Raw genomic sequence first — 21,553 nt, 5'->3', positions numbered from 1 at the left:
TATATTCCGCGTGCATAAAAAATGAGTCTTCCAATGTTAAAGTAACACCGTGTAAAAATACAGCTCCTCTCATCTGCAGATCCTTGGTGTGGTCTATTAAATTGGAAACAATTAGTGATCTGTTACGTGTTTAATATAATTGCAAATTCGTAGTTGTGTGATAGCCAGTGCAAGGTAAAATTAGGCCACTCATGCTATACACCCCAACTTTGTTTTGTTTAGAGTTGTTCTATTTCTTTCTCTAATGTACGTGAAGACTGATTTTTATGTTTTTCAAGAACACAAATGAGGAGTGGTTTTGAATCCCCTTTTTAAAATTTAATAAAAATTTTAATTAATTTTTTTAGTCTGTTGTTGCCAGGGGGGTGCCAGCCGTGGATCTGTAAACCATCTCTGAGGTTTTCCCCCAGGAATGATTGTAGACCCCGGAGCTTCCTGAGCTGCCTGCAGTTCTGCCAGTTAATGGCACAGCCCTGTTAAAATAAAAGGGCATTCTGTAGAATGAAATGGGAACGATTCTTTCAAAAGGGTCTGTGTTCTAAAAAATGACGAATCCTCCAAAATTGATATCTATTATAGATCTTCCTATTTAAGGGTATTTTACTGGAAGAGTGCCTCGCTTTTTCAGGTGCTAGGTGTTACATGTGCAGCATCTCTTGAGTTACAGATACTCCTGCGGTGCGCTTTTTTTCTCACTTATAACTTTCGCAGTTTGCTCTACGGAAGGTGTAAGATGGGTCAAAAAGGTTCTGAATTAAAAAAAAAAAAATTAAAGACTAAATTCTCTGAATGCAGAAGTGTAACAAAAGACTGGATTGACCAGGCTATGGCCGTACTGAGCAACACCAGACAATAAGCACGTATTTGATGTTATTTCTGGAATTAAAATTCCATGTAAATTGCTTTTCCTTTTAACACTGAGGATTTGGAGATGAGAACAGATTCATGTTCTTATGTCATACTTGAAATTCATGCTGTACGATTAACTGATTTAAAGTGCTAAAGCCAAGGAAAATATGGCGGGGGAGAGTGGGGAAGAGACTTGAATTAATCCAAAAGGTTTATATTTTAACTTGAATAAAACATCTTTTTTTTTTTCTGAAATGAAATGTTTAACTTAAAGCCTGAATGTTCCTTTTATGTTTAAATACATTCAGTGAAATTTTCAAAAGTCTTTTAAAATGAAAACAGATAAAAAATTCATCTCTGTATTCAAAAAAATTCAAATTAAGGAATTGAAATAGTTGTTAGAAGGCATAAAAAATATTTTAAGGTAGCGTCTTGGCTGAAAATTTTCGTTTGATGTCTTGAAATGACATTTTGGCATCAGGGTATGTGGGATATGTAGGGAAAGTGTGATTTGCAGCAGGAGGTTGAAGATTGCAAGTGTGATAGTTTTTTCATTTTTGCTGAAAAAGTATCGAGTTTCAAATCTTATCAGCAAGCTCTAATTTACAGTATTTTAAAAGTGTAGATAGCCTATAGTAAACGTTCTTATTTTAACAGACTCTAAGTGTAAAACAGTGGCAGTTGCTTGAATAGTCTTCGCTTAGGTAAGGTTATAATTTTAAAAAAAACAACGCTAAATGGATAGCATCATGAAAATCAACACTTTCTTTGATATATAGATAGATCCTATATATAGCCCAATCTCTTTCTGTATTAATTTATCCCCCTGAAAAACGAGTGTAATTTTTAATTTAGGCGTGTGGCAACATGTTATGTGTATAACAGGCTTAAATTTTCTATGTGACTTAAACACGATGACTAAAAACGTGCAAATATTAATTGCTTTAAAAGCAGAAAAGTCAAACTCATCTTTCTCAGTAGCAGAAAAGTCACACTCGTCTTTCTCAGTTCAGAACTTGTGCCTCAATGCAGATCACCAGGATAGTGTTTATATCAATATTACTGACATCCAAGAGCAACATTTTCTGTATGCACAGTAACTTCTCAACTTATTTTTCACCTTAAACTTACAACTTTTTTCCTTAAACTTCTTTCCCTTTTCTGTCAACTTGGTAAGTATGTTTGGGGTTTTTTTCTTGCTTTTTTTTTTTTTTAAAAAAAGCAAATGAATATTTTTTTTTTTGTACAGAGGTACAAAAACTGTGCTGAGGTCTGGAGTGGGGTGTGTGTGTATATATCTATCTATAGTCTCTGGAGCAGGGGGGGTGTGTGTATGTGTGTATATATATATGTAGTCCCTGTGAGCACTCAAGTGAGAACATGAGATGTTTTATAACTCAGATTTAGAGCATTTGTACCCATGTCTTTTACCAGGAGAGGCTCATGAATAAACCCATGCCATCTATTGCCACCTCTGCTTAGCAATAATAATGTTATATCTTCTTGATCCCAAATCCTTTGTGGGATATAATTACAAGGTTGTTGGGGTTTTTTTTCATTCATCATCTCTTCTTGTATATCCCACATAAGTTTTTGCTGGTCTCTACAAACACCATTGAAAGGGTAGACAGCTGCTGCTGACAGGATCTCCTCTCCCCACCTGCCTGTAGACATGCACATATATGTTAAAAAAAACTAAAACCTAAACCAACCTATGCAAGTATTTAAAAAAAAAAAACCCTGTCTCTGTGAACTAGGTCTTGTATTCCTATTATTTTTAACTAGAAACAGCCCACGACTACTGTGTGTGGAAAGCAGTGGTGAAAGGGGATGTCACGCACAATGTTATGCTTTCAGTTGTTTTAAACCCCCTAAATTGTGCATGTTTTGTAACTGGTCTGTATTTTACCAACAAAGGCTGTAAACAAGCAGGTCCTGGACATCTACACCAAACATATTTCTGCATTTTTGAAGAACATTTGCTTTAGGAGTGCAAAGACAGGTCCTACTGGCAAAATAATAATAAGGTCCCCAAAATCACAGCTGATTCTGGATTAAAAATAACAGGGCGGGTGGTTCTGGATTTGAGGTGCTCCATTTGGCTTCCGAAATGGAAACACGAAGATCAGTTCCTATCAGCCCTGTATTCAGACCTTCTCTGTTGATTGTATAGTCATTTACACTTATGGAAAATGAGTCAATCCAGTTTTATGCTCGCTTTGTACAGAGCTAGGTGATTATTCACACTGCCACAAGAGCAGAGAAAGATGCACTTCATGAGGAGTTAATATAAACCACATGAGGCTAAAATCGGAGCCTGTCAGACTCTGATGAAGATGGTTTAACCAATGGTGGATTGATCTTGTGTAGTCATATGAAAGATTGAAGGATTTCAGACATTACTTGCTGAGATAATTTCAGGTTATATGTCTCGCTGTATTGTACTATTCTACTGTATATGTTTGCTATTCACTGCCAGCAACAATAAAAGTGAAATTGCTTTTGTCAGTGATAGCTCTACACAGTTTACTGAAAGCCAGAGTAAAATACATGCTTAGTGGACTGGAGCTTCAGTCCCAATCTTGCCGCTTTTCGCCTCATTTTTTCGCTGTTATTTCACTAAGTTGACACCTAACAGGTCAGCCGCCGCCGCATCCACAGGCATGAGGTCACGAAGGCTATGGATTCGCCTCCAGATTTTAGATACTTATTCAGCATGTTTAAAGGTAGGCGCTGTTTGGGAGTTTGAGTAGCTCTATGGGCTCCATCAGCTGTGTTGGGTAGATGTCCTCATCTTCTATGGGGGGAGACTAGACACCCATATATATGCAGTCACGTACACGTAGTCACCTAAATGTACGTGTCTGGACTCGGGGCTGATCATGGTGCAAGTTTCTGAATAGTAAACGGGTTTTGATGGAAGAGAGGTGCCAGACTGCCGTGCTACCAGGAGGATGGACATTTGGTGGAGGAACCATGGACCGGGGTGTTTTGGGGGAAAACTTGGAGTTTCTACAGCCCCTCAGGTGCCAAAGTAGTTAATAACGGGGAAGTCTCTGAATTGCTGTGTTTTAAGTACCAGAACTCAACTGGAAAAACCTCGCAGGTTTGTCTGTGTGTTCTGTTTGGTTTTTTTTTTCCAATCTTGCCTTTCCTTTGGTACTTCTCTAGAGGTGTTTACCTACCGCAGCCCTCTTTAGAAGACGACAATGCACTTATAATACATGAGTCAACGTATAGGATAGACCAGAAACCCAAATCTGCTTGCTCTGACCACGAAGCAGAATAGTCGTGTCGCCATAATGTAAATGTACACAGAATTATACTTTAGCCTTATGTTTGCACATTATTTAGATCAGTGGCCCATGACTAAGGACGCTAAACACAATCTCAGTGCAAATAATGGATCACAACTTTGCAGCCAAAAGAGCTGAGGCTATGGCTTATTATTTTCTTTCAACACATCATTACTCCGGAAATGCCACTGGGAAATTCCCTAATTCCCTCTGGTTTTGGATTGATCACAATAAGAGGTAATAATGTTTGTTATTAATAATAGCAATATTAATGGCTTTTAATAATAATTTAGGGATAATATCAGAAAATGCTAAGCTAGTATTCAGTGAGCGTCATGCTTTTTACATGAAGCTGTTCGTCATAAGCTGTTTAGATAATACAACACTGTTAATGCTCTCACAGTAAATTAATGCTACTAATATAGTTCACAATATATGCATAGGGACTGACCAAAAAAGATTGGCAAGAATGAAGAAAAATAAATTGCTTTTTTGGTTCGATACCAATGGTGAAAACCTGCTTTTCAGGGCCGGTATGGCCCATGAAATTGGACCTTATACATCATGTTTGCTCTCGGAGAAAGTTAGGTGACTGTGGGTCCTCCATAAGGTGCATGTGCTAAATCAGGAGGCAGCTTATCATTTAAAGTACCGTTAAAAAAAAAAAAATATTTTTATTTATGTTCGCAGGCCAGCTTTCACATAGATTTGGTGGGCAACAACCAAACCCTTAAACTCTATAAATAAGTACTGTTCTAAAATGAATTTTACTGCTTGAATCTGCAGTTTAGACATTTCTTGGTTCTGCACATAGTCTGAACACTTTTCCATGGGGAATGGTGTTAATATCAAGTTTCACTGTCTTTTCTTTTCGTTTTATCCCACTTCGATGCAATTATCTAATAAGTCGTGTGCCGAAGCACCCTACTTAGTTTCTGCTCTTCCCAAACCCATCGGTTCATAGGCTTCAGGCTTTGAGTGGTCAGTTACTGCTGGCTTATGAGGTGAAATACTTCTGCTGCTTGGGGCATGAGAGACAAAACCAGTGAAATAGGAGCGAACAAAGGAACGTGCCGTACTGATCGCTCGTGCAAGAAATAATTTCCAGTTATCCCATGGAAGTAGCCTACTCGAGTTTTGTGTGTTGCTGTTCGCTTTAGATGATGGTTCAGGACGGTGTATTTCAAGGTGCTATTTTACCGTTAGTTTTTTTTTTTTTCTCTCTCTCTCTCATCCCCTGTCATTTTATTCACACTTATTCCATGCCACCTTGGCCCTTTGTTCCCTAACACCTCAGCCGTGACCACCACGGCACCTCCCGCCCGCCCCGATACCCCTGTGCCACCGACCTCTCTGACTGACTCCTCTCCTTCCCCTCCAGCTGTCCCAAGTTCCAGTGTCCTCCCCTCTGCCCCCCGAGATGTGGTCCCTGTGTTGGTCTCCAGCCGATTTGTCCGTCTCAGCTGGCGCCCGCCCGCAGAAGCCAGAGGCAGCGTCCAGACGTACACGGTCTTCTTCTCCAGGGATGGCGTCAACAGGTAGGTGTCAACGGAGCGTGAGTCTCCTCTGGATGGGGCGATAGCCCTACGAGGGCCTGAGGTCTTTGCAAGTATCTTGCAAATGGTTCTCAACCTTGTGTTCTTCTCCCCGTGGTTAAAGAAGCGTGAAGCTAGAAATGCCTTTCGTTGCCATATAGTTTTATAGACGACATATCAACATTTATATAACAGCGCTCGTTGTCTTGGCACGAAGGGCCGTTTGCGTTGACAGTGATGTCTATGGATCTTACCTCCTCCAGCTATTACTTGACGGTCTAACATAAAGTATTGTTAGCTCCATATTTTACCTTTCATCGTCCTCTGAAGACGCAGGCTCAAGTGTTCTTTGCATCGCTTGGAGAGGTGAATTTGTTGAGCCTTAATCAGCCGGAGAGAAGGACTGCTTTTAGAGCAGTGCAAACGGTTTAAGACCTTGAAAACAGCCAGGGAGTGGGTTGCGAAGATTTTACGTGATTGCAAATAAATGGACCAGCCTGGGCCGTTCTAGCCTCGTGGGTTAGACCTGCAGAGCAGAGAGCTCTTCTGTGATAATGGCACTATAGATTGGTGTTGGCATGATTCCTCATTGTGTATGTTCATTTCACACTCGAAAAGGTACTGCGCATTTACTTGGGGTTTGTTTTATTTTCCTAACTTCATAAATGATTTTATGCCTGAGAAAAATCTTGTGTTTTTCTCTTCCTGTACATCGTTATGAAGAACTCACTTGAAGTATCCTGTCCTGTATTTCGCTGCACTTACGATACACTTCAGCTGCCGGCTGGTGACTAGTACTTGTGTGGGTGCTGATGGCAGCTCAGCTTCTGAGGGGACTTGAATAAGAACCTATATTTAATTGAAAAATGAGCAGACCTGTATTGGATTCATGAGAGCTAAGGAAGTGGGACCCCACAGTTATTAAAGTGAGCTCCCCGCTGCTGCAGTGTGGGCTTGTCCTTCATCCGAAGGGGCTCAGTCTTGCAAGCAAAATTTCCTGCCCCAGCTGGACATTTGCAAGCTTCTCATCTTAATCTCCAACAAGGTCCAGCTTTCTTTTATAGCTATATAGCCATTTCTTCACTGAAAAGGTTGTCAAAGCACTGGAACAGGCTGCCCAGGGAAGTGGTGGAGTCACCATCCCGGGAGGTATTTAAAAGACCTATAGATGTGGCGCTTAGGGACATAGTTTAGCGGTGGACTTGGCAGTGTTAGGTTAATGGTTGGACTTGATGATCTTAAAGGTCCTTTCCAACCTAAAGGACTCTATGATTCTATATATAAGGGTTTGTTTTTTAATTTGTTTCAATGCTTGTAGACATTGATAGCTCCAGCAGCAGTACCTGCTGCAAGAGGCAGACGCTCCTAAATAGAGACGTGTATCCATCTGGTCCTGCTGAGCAGCCTGAAAGGACACAACACCCAAAGCACTTGGGATGAGAGTGTGAAATGTGCTCTCTCTCTCTGTGAAAGAAAGCTCTTAAATTCAAGTTGGCATTTCTGAGGCCGGTGCTGCAGGCAAGCATCTTCTGCAGCAGGGTGTCACTTGTGGGATAAACGGCACGTAGGCAGGGGGGGCGAGTTTGTGGCAAAAACACGGGGTGGGAGCCAGGCTTGTTGGGTTTGGGTCACGGGTCGGACACGGGCATCTCACCTTCCACAAATCCCTCTGAGCCTGACTGGAGCAGAGGGAGAGACAGGAGCAGGGTGAGACAGAGGGTCAGGGCTCCGATCTCCCTCCTGCATCAGATCAAGTCTCCAGTTGTGACTAGTGTGTACGAAATGAGAACGACGCCTCGCTGGAGCGTCAGGAAGGGTTATACTGAAGGTTGTAAGGCACTCGGGGAGGGGATTAATTGGCCTTAGAAAAGTAACTGATGCAAAAAGAGCGACGAAGGAGTTCAGTAGGAAGTGAGGATGCTCAACGGCTCCCTTGTTGCTCCCTGTCTGGGTACCAAATCGGGGTTCACATGACTGAATTAAATATTTTTGCACATCTGGGTCCTAACATTTGTCTGCAGCCATCGCCACCAGTAATAACAGAGCAGGGTCCTGTGCTGTGCATCTGTGCGTGGGGATTCTCATCTCCTTTTGTTTATAAAGCGCACTGAGATTTGTTGATGGGCATGAAGCGCCCATGTCGGGGCAATGCTGGAGGGCACTGCTGTAATCGCATCTCATTTATTTTAACTGTCTTAAAAACGTCAGAGCTGCCACACACAACTGGACTGAGTCGTATTCTAACTCAGCCCTTTAGTTCAGCAGTGAAATGAAAATACTAATATTCTTATATAAGGCCTTTAAACAATGGTGTTTCTGAGATTAAAAAAGATGTAAAGAGAGCTCACCCCAGATTCCCTTATACTTCAAAATAATTTTTCTTCCAGAATTTCCATGTTGCTGCTCAAAGTCCTGAGTCCCAGAAGGGTGCCTTAGTCCCATTCCCAGCTAGATGCACGCCTTGTTAAAGAGTCTTCTGCAGAAGACTGTGGGCACTGTGTTAAAATAACTAAACAAATAAATAGACAAAATAAATATTCTATTATGTTCCTGCCAGCAAAAGACTCAAAATACCACCTCCAGTTTACAACTTTTGAATATGCACCTGTAGCCTTGCAAACTTTCAGACAAACTGCGAGATAAAATTGATGTAGTTTTCCTTAAAGGAAAAAGCTCCCATGGAATTTTTGAGTTGTTTATTGTTTACACATTATTTTTACAAAAGAGCTATTTTTCTGTTTACAAAAATAAGTATTGGATTTGACATTAACCTCAGGGATGCAAAGGAATTGTCAGAGAAATTATTGTAAGTCTGGAGTAAGGCGATCTTCCCGGCTTCGAGAGCGGGGAGGATTTGCGTGACATCTGGCAGCATCACCGTGGCCAACGCGACACACAGGGCGCACGGCCATTTCAGGGACCGTCCGGAAAAACAGCCTCCCGTGTTTTGAACTCTCTCATAAGGGTTTTTCAGCTCAGCCCTTTCAAAGAAACCCCTTTTGGAAGTGATTGCACTTATTGCCGTAGCGTAATCACCAGAGCCCTTCTGATGGGATGCTCTTTAATCTTCATGCTCAGCTGGGCATCCTGCGTGGGATCAAATGGGTTTGCTTGCTGATAAGGATGATTGGAAAGAGCACTTAAAGTTAAAAGGCATGTTTCTCAGAAAAGGATAAAACAAACCTTAAATCTATTAGGAAATAAATAAACAGCCAACCAATACACCTGCAGCTAGGGAAGCTTCTGGTTGAAGGAAAAGTTCAGGTTTAAAAGTAAGATATTCTATAATGTTTGCTGATAACAGCAGACTGTTGACGAAAAAACAAGCAGAAATAGAGGATTTTGTGCATAGGATCTGTTACTAGATACGTAACTTGTAGCATACATTTGATTGTGCTTATTTTCTGTTAAAATATAGTGGAATATAACAGTAGAACATAATGCATGCATTTCAGTGGATATCACTCTTCAAGGTATAGACATGTACACGCTCACAAAGACCATAAAAATCCATCCTGCCTCGCAGGAGAAGTGTCCCAGAAGAGAAGGGAGCTCATTTAGGTTTCATTTGATGTTATAAGCTCACTGAAAAAAAAACCCCTATTTTATATGCAAGTAAAAGGTCATCCGAAAGATTAAAAATACAGAGTTTACCAATGTAGCGGGTAAATCTCTGCCTTTTTGATTTCTTTCCCATTTTACTGCTGGGATGCTGCCCAGATGGTGAGCTCTTGGGAACGGGGCTGTCCTTGGGTGCTGCGAGATCTGCTGCTAATGCTCTGGCATCTCTCACATCCATGTGCTGTTGAAGCTTTAATTTTAATTAATTGTTATTTTTTGTTTAGCTAGAGGTGGTCTTCAGGTGGGAAGCATTGGATCCATTTCCATCTCTAAACCCCTTCCGAACCAACAGCATTTGTATCTGGATGTTGGTCACGTTTAATTGCAAACTGATTCAAAGTAGCAATTTTTTGTTCTGAGCATTTGTAAAATGGGCCGGATTCGATATTTCAATCCACAGGCAGGTTCGAATTTTGATCTGATTTTGATATTCAGGTTTGCTCTCAGCCTCACTGTTTGTTCCCTCTTTTCCTCTGTCTCTGCTGGTTTGCTTCTCAATGAGCAAGCATTGATTCACGCAGGCATTTGATATTTATGCGGTAGCATATTAGTCACCACAAAGAAAGAGACATTGTTTATTTTCACTGATTTGCTTCTCATCTACCTCTAAACCAAAAAATAACTCCTCAAATGTAATCTCAAGACATGTTTAATTACCTGTGCATAGTTTTAAATGAATTCTGCCTTCCTGGTGAGAATTTGCGTCACTATATTTAAAATTTAATTTACAATAAAAAAATCACTATATTTATCTATAAATAATGAGAAATATTTGTATGGTAATATATTTCTGTTTAGCATTTTAGATGAGATGCAAGGCCCCAAAATACTGTTCAGTTTTTGATTGCAACCTTTGAAATGTCAAGTTGGCTTAAATAGTTGGTCCTGATTTGTAGTTATCCTTCTTTTTTAACTGACTGTTAGCAACCATTTTTCCCAATAAATGAAATTAAATGCTCTGATCTTAAAAGAAAAAAAAAAGAAGAAAATGACCCTGGAAATCAGCAGTATTACAGCTGAACGTAAAACCCTTTGACGAAGGACTCTTTTGCAAGATGGGGACCAGTTTTATTTTTAGTTGAACATGCGCTAGAACTTGTTTTCAGTAACAAATTAATAAATGCATAGATAGTCACAACAAGCTAATAGATCTCCCAGTTTAGCTTCCTGCATGTTGCTGACTGAAGAAATGAATCAAGGGACCACTTAATTGAATACAAAAACTTATATTTGATTAAAGTCTATCTTCAGAATTCAGCTGAAGTTCTGAAATATCATTCCCAGATGATCTATTTACATTAGTTTTGAGGTTTGCTTATTATAATCAAGGACTTTATGTTATTTTGTGGGAGAATGATAATGGGAGATAAAAAAAGAACTCAAGGTAATAAAAGTCCGTCCATTTTAAAATTAATAGTATTCATTTCACAGCAAGGAGCATTAACATGACTTGTCTTACTTGAAGTAACTAATTAGGTGTTTGAAACATTATAAAAGCATTTGTTACACACCTAAGAGATATATGGGAACTGTAATTATCTTTTTTTTACATGCTGATACCGTAATGTAACATGATCTTCAGTCACTGGAAATTACATGTCGAAGCCTCCATTTTACAAGAAAGTGGATGACTTTAGTCAAGGTCTTTTATTTTTAGACTGTAATTTATGGCCCAGATGGGTCTGAAAAAGAAAACCCCAAATGTAAAGGTGCCTGATTCAAGGATGTTTGGTGCTTTTGAGGTGATTCCTGCATTGCTGTAGCATCTGTAACGCGTTAACCCCTCGCTGATAAGCAGGAGCACATGATGGACTTCTGTTACGTGGGTGCCACTCATCTCGCCTACCTTCAGCCTGAGCGCGTGCCAGCGGGGCAGGTCGCTGGAGCTCAAGGGAGGATGACAGCCACGTGTTTTACAGAATCCATCGGACCTGGTTTAGACATCTATTTTACAAAGACAAGGGTAGTGCTGTTGTATTCTCAGGGAGTTTTTTCTGCTTGCTAGCTGGAGGGTTTAAGGTGTCATAGAAGATGTCACTGCCCGTGGCAGGTGGCCCATTTAAACAAAAGGGATAATTTTTTCTCATGGCTCAATTAGATTGCCACAGAAACCAAAATCCGTGGAGTCAGAGATTTGACAGTTTGAGGGAGACAGACCCGTTTGGGTGTCTGTGATCATCTGGGTGCTGAAATTCCGGAAACCTGCTGAAATTCCAGAAACCTATGCCAAGAGAATAACCAGATACTTCTGTCCTGGTTCCTGATGTACTTGGGTGGTTATACAGCTCCTGGTTTGCACAGAGAAGTGTCCTGGGCTTTAGTATCCCCACTGAAATCCAACGGAAGGTGAACACCGAAGCTGCAGAGATTGCATTTGAAGATGAGTGCGTTAGTCTAATTGAAGCACTTGCTTGGATGTTTCCAAACGGCCGAGGCTGGGATGTGATGCAGCAAATGCAGATCTGAGAAGAGGAACAACAGTCCTGGGTCTCCTCGTGCCTCTGTGGCGGGGCTGGATTTTTTCTGTTGCTCTGCAACCACAGCATCAGGTACAGAATGGGCTGTGTCAGGATTGCACTCCTCATCGTAGCACTTCACACCTACGTCCCAAACTACGCAAGATGAGAGAGTTGTGCTGGTTCAGCCCCTGTAGTCTAAAATGCAGATTTGGTTCGGCTCAGGAAGCCACTCAATGGCAACGTGAGTGCTGAGGGCACCAGATATGTGTATGGGGTTTTTTTTTCTTCTTTCTTACTAAATAATGGGGAAAGACTTACTGAAAGAATGCCACAAACCATTCCACCTTTACAGACTTGCATACATATATCACCACTGGTACCACTGTGGCAGAGAACTATTAAAACAGATATCTGACTGGAGTTTTCTTCTATCGCTTCATCTCCTTTTTCTTCTCTTGCTTCTTTGCTGCTATTTTGCTATTGAAAGGTGGTCTTATTGCATCTTTGCTGTTAACAAAAAAGACGTATACAATGAGAGACAGTTGCTGACAGTGCTGTCATCCTGCAGGTAGGAAGTCACTGGGTATATTTTTTTTCCTCTCTTACTTCTGTGGGTTCCTGCATCTTAAGGGGTTTATGGAAATATTGTAGCTCTTCAGTTCAGACGTTACCGGCCATCTGGCCCCCCAGGTTGTACCGCTGCTTTCAGAGTCCGACAGTTGGTTACAAATCCATTGGAGCCATTTTCAATGCAAACAGAAACCAGAGATAAGAGGCAAGAGAATGAAATTAGGAGAGTTGGCCAAGCACAGCTCAGTTTGCCCGGTTAGAAAGAGCAAAGGCTCTGCCTGCCGGCATCCTCGTCGGGGAGCAGCAGCCGTCCGCAGCTCTCCTTTCACGTTATCAAGTGCAACAGAAAGCCTTTCTGCTGGAATAGAAGCGTTAAACTCCCGTCTAAACTCCCGTCGTCTCTGCTAAGGGATGATCCGACCGTTTATCCCCAGGGAACGTTCACCCAAGTTTTTTTCAGTCAGTTCTTGGAGGACTGGAGCGACGGTGGAGCCTGGCGCTCAGAGGACAGGGCTGTTCTCTGGTATGAGAAATTTCATTTTGAGGGAACATTCCCCAAAGGAACAATAATCTCTGTTCTCTGAATTGCTGCTATGCCTATTGCAGCCCAGAGAACCACAGCAGCCTACACGAAGTTTGACAATTAGTTGATTCGGTCTTAAATGATTTTTTTTCTGCAGCATGAAATCTACCTTTTTGTTGTTGCTAGCTTTTCAGAGGGCGTCTAGTAAAGGAGAGGAGCGAGGCACGCTACCCATAATAAATCAGTTACAAAAGCAATTTTACCTACTTCTGTTTGCAGATTGTCCATGAAATGACTGTGATTTCATCCAATTTAAACCCTGCTTTACTGTTTAGGGATTGTGTTTTTCCCGGATAATCCCACGTTAATGACTCTAGGTCTGTCTCTTTCTCACCAGCCATTTCTCTCCCCGGGCAGCACAAAGCCCCAGCTGGGCAGAGCTTTGCTTGACCCGTGCTAGGACGCAGATACCCCTTCGGCTCTGGGTGCTCCTGGTGCCAGGAAAAATTACATGGCTCTTGCCCCGGTGGGAGGACGATGTCCTGCACCTCTCCCTGGCCAGGGACTGCCACCTCCCAATGTCTGGGCTGTACCTTTACTCTGGAGACCACCACCGGCCAGTTACCCCAGGACTCGCCACTGGGAGCAGCTGGTGAAGGAGTATCAATCGCTTTTTTTGCCATTGCTTATGATAACAAACTCCTGGCCAGGTTGGGCAGAAATAGAAAGCTGGCTGATGCAGGCAATAGTGAGCTGCAGCGTTTCTTGAAACTAATTTGGCGCTGGACGAGAGGTGGGCTCGGTGTCCCAGCTCAGGAGGAGAAGTACCTGCGTAGCCCCATGCACCAGCTTCCCAGGAGCCGCCGGCCGAGTTTGCCAACATGGGCTGGTGTCTGACCATCTGCGTTAGGAGAAGGTTGTCCCTGGGCAGCTCGCCTTGCCAAGGGGTAGCGTAGTGCAAACTCCACAAATGGGGTTTCATTTGAGACCTCCCAAATGGTGGGTGGTAGCACCATCGTAGAAAAAATTCCGCCTGGTCCCTTTGCTGGTGAAAGAATGGGTGGTGGTGGGGGGTTTGCAGGTACAGCTGCAAAAAGGAGCACTGATGAGGGCTCGATTTGCAGGGCAATCCAAACCCAGTTTTTATTAGCTGGATGTTTACAGACCAATACGCATCTCGCTTCCTGTATCAGAGATGTGTTCCTGTATTGAATAGTGATTTCTTTCCATCAATTTTCCTTTTTTGTTATATTAAGAAAGGCAAAGAACCAATATACGATGTACCTTATGAAGCATTAAAATACCAGTCTTTTTTTGTAGCACTTGCAGCATTCCCAGTGGGCCCCATTACTTGAATTAGGCTTTTTAAAGTAAAAAACAAAAAAAACCCCTATAGACGAACAAGCCTCAAACTGAAGTTTGATAAGTAACCATACCTTGCTACCAACTGCATAAATAAGTAATGCTTTAAGATCCAAATGCATTTTAAAATGTTTTTTTTGGTTGGTTTGGTTTTTTTTTGGTTTTTTTTTTTTGTTTTTTAGGGAACGGGCAGTCAACACATCTCAGTCTGGGACACTTCAACTTACCGTGGGCAACCTGAAACCGGAGGAGACCTACACGTTCCGAGTGGTGGCGTACAACGAGTGGGGACCGGGAGAGAGCTCGCAGCCCGTCAAGGTCGCCACGCAGCCGGAGCGTGAGTGTGCGCAGGAGCGGGGTCTTGGCGTGGGTGGCAGCAACGGTTCCTAAGGAGTCGGGTTTTTACAAGGAAACATGATAAACTTACTGAAAGATACAAAAACCTGCCACTAGAGTAAACGTTTTGGCTTATTTTTGTTTAAAAGGAAATATTTTCTATTTGTTTACATTTAGCCGTAACTGTGTTTTATAAATCTTTGGAGCGGGTGCAACCTTTCAGTAAACACTTTTCTCTTTCTGTATGTCTCATTGTATTGTAAGTATTGGCACACGTCTGGTCTCCTGAAAGAAGAGAAATTTCTTCTGGTTGACTTTGTGCTATTGCAGTTTTTCTCACTTGGAAGGTCCAAGAGGGGCTTTTGCAGAGAGAGGATTGAAACACCTTTTGAGCTCTTTCATGGCAAAATTAATTATTGAGAAGAATTGGCTGTAAAAATGGGATTGGTATCTAGTTCTGAGCACAGGGATGGGTGCTGTGTCTCATATTGATGTGTGCTGGACTGCTCTGGTGAACCGTAGGGGTGATGGTGGGATGCTCAGCTGTTTTAATGCTCTGTCAGTAAGTCCCTGCCAGAATACGCTCCCCTCTGTAATAAGGTGGGAAATCTAACGCTTAACAGAAACAGTTCTACATCATCACACGTTGCCATGTGCAGAAATTTAACTGAAAGGCAGTATTTGTCTGAAAACCCCTTGTTATGTGAAGATAACAGCTGTGCTGGAAAGCCCTGAAATGTGGTTTTTTGATTCATTGCCACAGGTGACTTGTTGCTGGGAGCAGGTAGAGGAGGTGGGAATGGTTCTCCACGGGGGTGGGGGGGAGGAGAAGAAGAGCTTGGAAGCAAACCCTGTGATAAGGCGAGCCTCCGGAGGTGGCTTTAGGTGGCTTTTGAACCGTTCGGTTCCTTTTACGGCTAAGCTGAGCCCCAGGAAAGGTGTCTGTTAGGGCCGGTGAGAACATGTGCTATGTCCCCTGGCCAGGCAAGGGATGGTGTGAACAAGGGGAAAAGGGACCTTTCAACTGACGTTATTCTGAGATTTTGTGGCTATAGCTTTGTTTATCACGAAACGTGAATTTTACTCCCTGTCATCAATTCCCAAACTCCCAAGAGTGGTGATGTTAGTGAAATATCACCTGAGGTACGTCGCTTTCTGTTTTTCTGGCTGGTCTTGCATTTTAGATACGTCTTCAACTCCTGCTCCGAGGTTGCTCTGCCACTTACTGCACTTATCTGCAGTTATGCAACTGCCACGTGCAAAAATAAGCAAGGTTGTATCCCAGCCCTTTTTGGGGAAAAAATTCTTGAAAGTCAGTTTATGGATCTGAACCTTTTGAAAGTAAGGTATTAAGTAACTAACCATCAGCATCGTTTATCTATTAGTAATTTATCTCTGCTTAGACGCGCAGGCGCAAATGTGCATATACACATTTCTGTATATGTTTGTATTTTTAATATATATATTTATAGATATATATATATTTACAGAAGTAAAATCTCATTCCAATCAGGAAAATGCCTTTCCCCAGCAAAGCCCCAGTGAAAAGCAGGCACCGCTACCCCCTGCTGTTACCGCCTGAAGCTGCCACGGCAGGGAGTTACCAGCTCTGTTTAATATGCAGCGTAGACATTTGGAATATCTTTCCTATTTAATGACTTGAAGATTTCTCTGAAGTGTCAAATTTGAGCATGGAGAAAATATTGCTTTCCATTTTTTCTTTTCACTTTTTACTGTTGACCAAATTATCTTATCATTTTGAAACAAGTCTCTCTGGTCCTGGGAGGCAGTCAGCCTCTATGTGGCTGTCTTTTAGAACATGCTGTAAGTATTGTACAATAAATTATGTGGCTGCACATAGATTGAATTTCCACGTTATTTGAAAATAGCAGAAGTATTATGCAATCTGGCATTGTTAAAGAAGAAAAAGCTGATGAAAAAGGACATCTGAAATTCATGTCTGTCAGTGCCTGTTTCTAAAAGTGCATACATTTGCTCAGTAATCAGTTTAAAAGATCAACAGAACAAGTTCCAGCTTTTTGAAATAATCATCCAGAATATATGGGCTGGATTTATATGAAGGTTTTTGTCCCCAGATTAACACTCCTCTCTTCTTTTTTTTTGGTAAACTACAACCCCTTTTTCTCTGCCTTTATGGTATATAATTTCACTACAGTATTATCAATCCAGATTTAAATCCCTGCTTGCTTAAGCCATGTCTAATCTTTTCATGCCACATGTGGAGACTTTGTGAGTTATTATTTTGGCTCCTCAAGATGCTGTTAAAGCAGCTTGGTAGTAGAGAATAAAGAAACACATCTATTCTCGCAAGGAGGATTGAAATTGTCCATCCGAGCTTTAAAAGCTGTTCCCTGCTGTGGGACCAGCTCACTTCTTTTCACAGCCCTTATGAATTAAAACCAGTTTCCTAATAAATCCGTGTCTCCCTGATGTGTGTATTAGTTGGTGGAAGAGGTGATGAATAGGAAGGCATGTTGGTGTGCCCCAAAGAAACTTGGCGGCATCGCTCCAGCCTCATAAAGTTGCCTCTTACCATCTCCCTTTCAGTGAAATCAATTTAGTGTGTGCTGACATCTCAACTTCTACCCAAGCATCTTTAAGGGCTTTATAAGGAATAATTAATTACTGTATCCTTCTGAGGTAGGGAAGTATTATTATACCTACTTAAGAGAAGCCCAGCTGTGTCCCCATATGTCTCTCCCCTCCTGTGCTATGCTGCGAGGAGCAAATCTGTGACCCCCCAAGGTGGGGAGCCGCCGGGAGGAGCTGTGCTCCTCACCCCAATGTCCTGAAAATGGAAATTCTGAAACAGAAATACAGGGATTGGGGGTGGATTTGCGGAGAGAGTGGGCTGTTTCGCAGCAGCTAGAGGGTGATCTGACTTGCATAGGAGACTTGGGTGACTTTGGTCACCAAGATCCATGCTTTTGTAATTACTTTCAATTCCCCTTAGAGGCTAGTGCATGTAACCTCAGAAATCAGTCCCTTTGTGGTTTTTGGTTTTTTTTTTGTTTTGTTTTTTTTTTTTTTTAATCAATGACTGGCTGCACCTGAATTTTCTTGCTAAGACAACTAGCAGCAAAACCTGCCATCAATACTGCATTAAAGCAAGTGCACCAGAAGCTGTTAAAGTTCTGGGGTTCAGTGGCAGCTTTTTTTGGCTACAAGTTTTTCAGTGGAGACAATATTCTTTGAACTCGTTGCACAGGAAATGTTAAAAAGACACAGACAAAATTGCAACTGCAGTCTCTTTTAACATACATTTCTTCTACAAATGCCAAAACCACATAGAAAATTAAAAGGCCATTAAAATTAATGCAATGAAATTTCACATGGAAAAGCAAGGGAAGGCAGGGATGTCTTTAAAGCCCACAAAGATGACAATTTTATCAAGCAATAATCAACTCCATATATGTTGATCTGGGCAAATTAGGTTTGCAGAATAAACATGTGCTGGAGTAATTGAATTTTCTGAAGACTTGTATCAGACCCATCCATTTTAGACACCAATGCAGAGACGGTGCCTGATCGTCACCTCTCGGGGCTGGCGAGGGTCCCCACGTGGGGCCGGATCCTGCCGCTGTCGGGTGCTGAGTAGTTCAGAGGGCACTGGTGCCGCCTTTGCTCCTACTCAGCTAGTTTGCGTGCCGGTTTCAGTCACAACGGTGATAACGTTGTCGTTATAAATGATGCTAAATGATCTCGTGATAGTCAGGGTCCTGCTGAAAAGAGAGCCCTGCAATGAGTTTGGGCAGGCACAGACCTCCCGCCAGAGTGGGTTTCATCAGGTTTTGGGGAACAGGGAGATGAGAATCCCCTTTCTCCAGTGCAAAATGGCCACGGATCTGGGTGGAGGAAAAGCTGAGCTCATGTTTAAGAAATGGGGAGGGCTGGAGCTGAGGCTCTGTAGCCTTGGGCAGATCATTGAAGCCTCTTGGTTTCTCCATCAAGAGAGTATAAATAAGCAATGTTGACACGAGGTTGGACCAGATGATCTTCCAAGGTCCCTTCCAACTTGGGCTATTCGTTGAGTCTATGACTTTTCCTCTCTCCTTCCTCACGGCCAGGTATAAGTCTATCCATGCTGCTTAAACGATATCCTTCGTGGCAGGGATTTCCCTTTCCATCATGTACTGATGTAAGAAAAATTACTAGTTTTTAACAGACCTGCAGCTAATCCCATCTAATGAGGGAGCCGTGGGCTCCATCAGGAGCTTTCTCTGCTGCAGCCTGTCCTGCATCGGCTGTCACAGTGATGGACTGAGGACATGGCGCTCCTGCTCTCCATCCATCTGTTTGCAACAGCATTACATATATTTTTTTTAAAGTAGAAAAAAGTCTCAGTCCGAGTCTGCGTTCTCACTCTGCCAAATTTTGTGTGTACAGAAAGATCCCCAGAATAATGAATGGCCACTTTGGGTTTGGACAGAGTCCGTTTTGCAAGGTGCAGGGGTATTTATATATATTTCATATAGTCATCAATCTCTAAGAGAGAGCTGGGGCAGGCAGAAAACATAAGCATCTCTGGTGTAGTGCCTCGGTAGTGAATTTTTCTTGTCATTTGATGAAAGGGTGAAGCAGTACTGAAAAATGTGTTCTGTGGAGTCATTAATATCCTCCTCATTTGTGTGTATTCTTCCATAATGGCTCAGTAAAATACACCCTGGGGTAACTTTATGCCATTCTTGCATGGTTCTTTAATTTTATGAGTAATTTATGTGGAGCATTGGCGGGGGGGGAGGTTTTCAATTGCTTTAAATTTTAATGAAACGTATCTTCCTTTCTAAAAGTTGGGCAGACCTAAAGGGAAAGATGGTGATGTCTGGTTTTCTGTCCTGCTTTTGGCTTCCCATCCACTTTTTCTTTCCTTGTATTTTGGGGGGGGGGGGGTTGTCTTTTTCTTGAGAGAGAAGAGTTGCTTCAGTCTCAACTCTTGGAAGGTACTTCACTTTGCAGAAGGTTGCTGCAGGAGCAGGATGGGACACTGGTGGTGTCCCCAGCATGCGGCTGGGTAATGCGTCTGCCCTGGCCCTGGTATCCTTACTGTTCTCTTGTGGAATTAATTTGTATTTTCTCAATGGAAAATATGAACTCAGATCCCCCGAACGCATCTGCGGTAGGTATTTTGTCTTTTTGTTTCCTGTGGTTTTGTTTTTGCACCAGGTATAATTTCAAATCAAGTAGAAATTTATCTTATTTTGTGGGGAATCTGAGCCATTTTCCCATGGCAAACGATCTGCCTGCTCCCGTTCCCGGCTCCTCTGCTCCCCGGCCACCTCTGCTGTGTCGGGGCTGGGTCTGTACATGCCGCAGGGGCGGTTGGGCCAGCTTGTTGCTTTTTAGATATGTTTAAACTGGAGTCAGGGTTGGTTAATAAATGCTGTTAGCATTGATAATTGAGATTAAAGATCACCTCATGCTGTTTTATTCTTCAGACTCTGGCTAGCTTTAGTGCCATGGCCTTTTTTTTTTTCTTTTTTCTTTCTATTTCCCATTGAATTTCTAGTTTCTCTTGTGGAACAAAATGCAGTACCTTAAGCCAGATTCAGTGACTCCATCTGCACTTACCTGCTGGATGTATGGTTCCCTGTGCGTCATGGGCAGCTTGATTAAGACTTTTGTAAAGGCCGTTTACAATGAGGAGGGATTAAGTAAGAGAGAAATGGAAATTTATTTTGTACTGCTTCCTAGAGACTGTGGAAAAAAAGTTGCAAAGGAGAGGAAAATATTCTACACACCTTTCTTGAAGCTTAGAATGATTGTCGTTATCTGTTCAAGCAGCAAAAAAAGTGATCAGGTGAGCGTGTGGTCAGTTCTTCCAGTATTTCTATAAAACCCATCGTGATCAGATTCATGAAGATATTTACTCAGTTGAAAAATTTCCATCTTCCCAAATCATCTCCATCACAGAGTACATTGCCACCCTGTTGCCTTTCTGCCCCAGCTCTGCTCCTTCTGCAGCCGTGTGCTCTGAAGCTGTGAGGGGACCCGATGAAATACTCAATTCTTACTGATCGACGGTGCTAACTCCACAATCTCTCTGAAGTTGAAGTTTCCAGCTGACTCGTGCAATGACACTGAGCAAGGTGTTTCGTTCCTGTCCATTGTCATCCCTTTGTTTCCAAAATGGGCACAGTGGTGACAACATGCTGGAATCTTAATCCTTTGAAGACATCGTGCAAGCTCTTCTTTTCTGTGAGTTAGGAGGGCAGATTCAGCTTATTAACAGTGGGAGAATTTGTTACCACCTTGGTAGACTAAGAGTTAAAATGAAAAACAAATCAAACCCAGAAAGTAAAATTGTTCATTTCCTAATTGTCTTGGGTTCAATTTAAAGAACCACAAATTGCTTGCTGTTCATCATTCATCTTAATTAACTGAAATAAAGCAGTCATAGTCTTTTCTTTCGGGGGTTTGGTTTTGTTGTATTTTTTTCTGACCAGCTCTTCTGCCTCCTTTGAAAAGTGTCAGTCTCATCAGAAAGTTGCATTGCTATATGAAATACTCTAGTTAAAACAGAATTCAAATGCTTTTGCATCCCCTTTATGAGACCTTCTTGGTGTCCTCTGTCGTACAGAGGAAGAAGCCCCGTAGATGAGGAATACGTACTGTATCAGATGTGTACACTGAATCCTTCCTCTTGCAATTGTGAGTAGGTATCTCCGTGGCTTCTCGCGTAGGGCAGAATTGCTAGTACGTTCGACACGTGGCGAATCAGTGTCAGGCTCAAGTGTTGTTTTCCTTCTGATTACTGAGGTTGGCACTATACCAGAAAGACTTTCCCTTCTGAGGCACATACTCATCTTTTTATACCTTCTAGAAAAAAATTTAAAAAATTCTTTAGCTTTGCTGGGTTTGAAAATACCTCTGACCCTCATCATTCCTGAGAGGTTTTGAGATATTCTTTCAGAAATTTTTTTCCTATTGTTTTTAACAGATCTTCTCCTCTCCTCACAATAATCTCTGCCTGCTTTTCATTTA

At 42.1% G+C, this 21,553-nt stretch overlaps 1 protein-coding gene across 1 annotated transcript in view; it reads left to right on the top strand.

Annotated features, from left to right (window-relative positions):
* DCC (DCC netrin 1 receptor) overlaps positions 1-21,553 on the top strand; it is a 571,119-nt gene that overhangs the window by 391,623 nt on the left and 157,943 nt on the right. The window contains exons 8-9 of the mRNA XM_075020576.1: positions 5,527-5,683; positions 14,398-14,552. Of these exons, the coding sequence (XP_074876677.1) occupies positions 5,527-5,683; positions 14,398-14,552 (312 nt within the window). The remainder of the gene's footprint in view (positions 1-5,526; positions 5,684-14,397; positions 14,553-21,553) is intronic.

Source organism: Buteo buteo, chromosome Z (assembly GCF_964188355.1).
Source record: "Buteo buteo chromosome Z, bButBut1.hap1.1, whole genome shotgun sequence".
Classification (NCBI taxonomy): Eukaryota; Metazoa; Chordata; class Aves; order Accipitriformes; family Accipitridae; genus Buteo; species Buteo buteo.
Note: the sequence above shows the minus strand (reverse complement) of the source record. Positions and strands in the feature narration are given on the sequence as shown.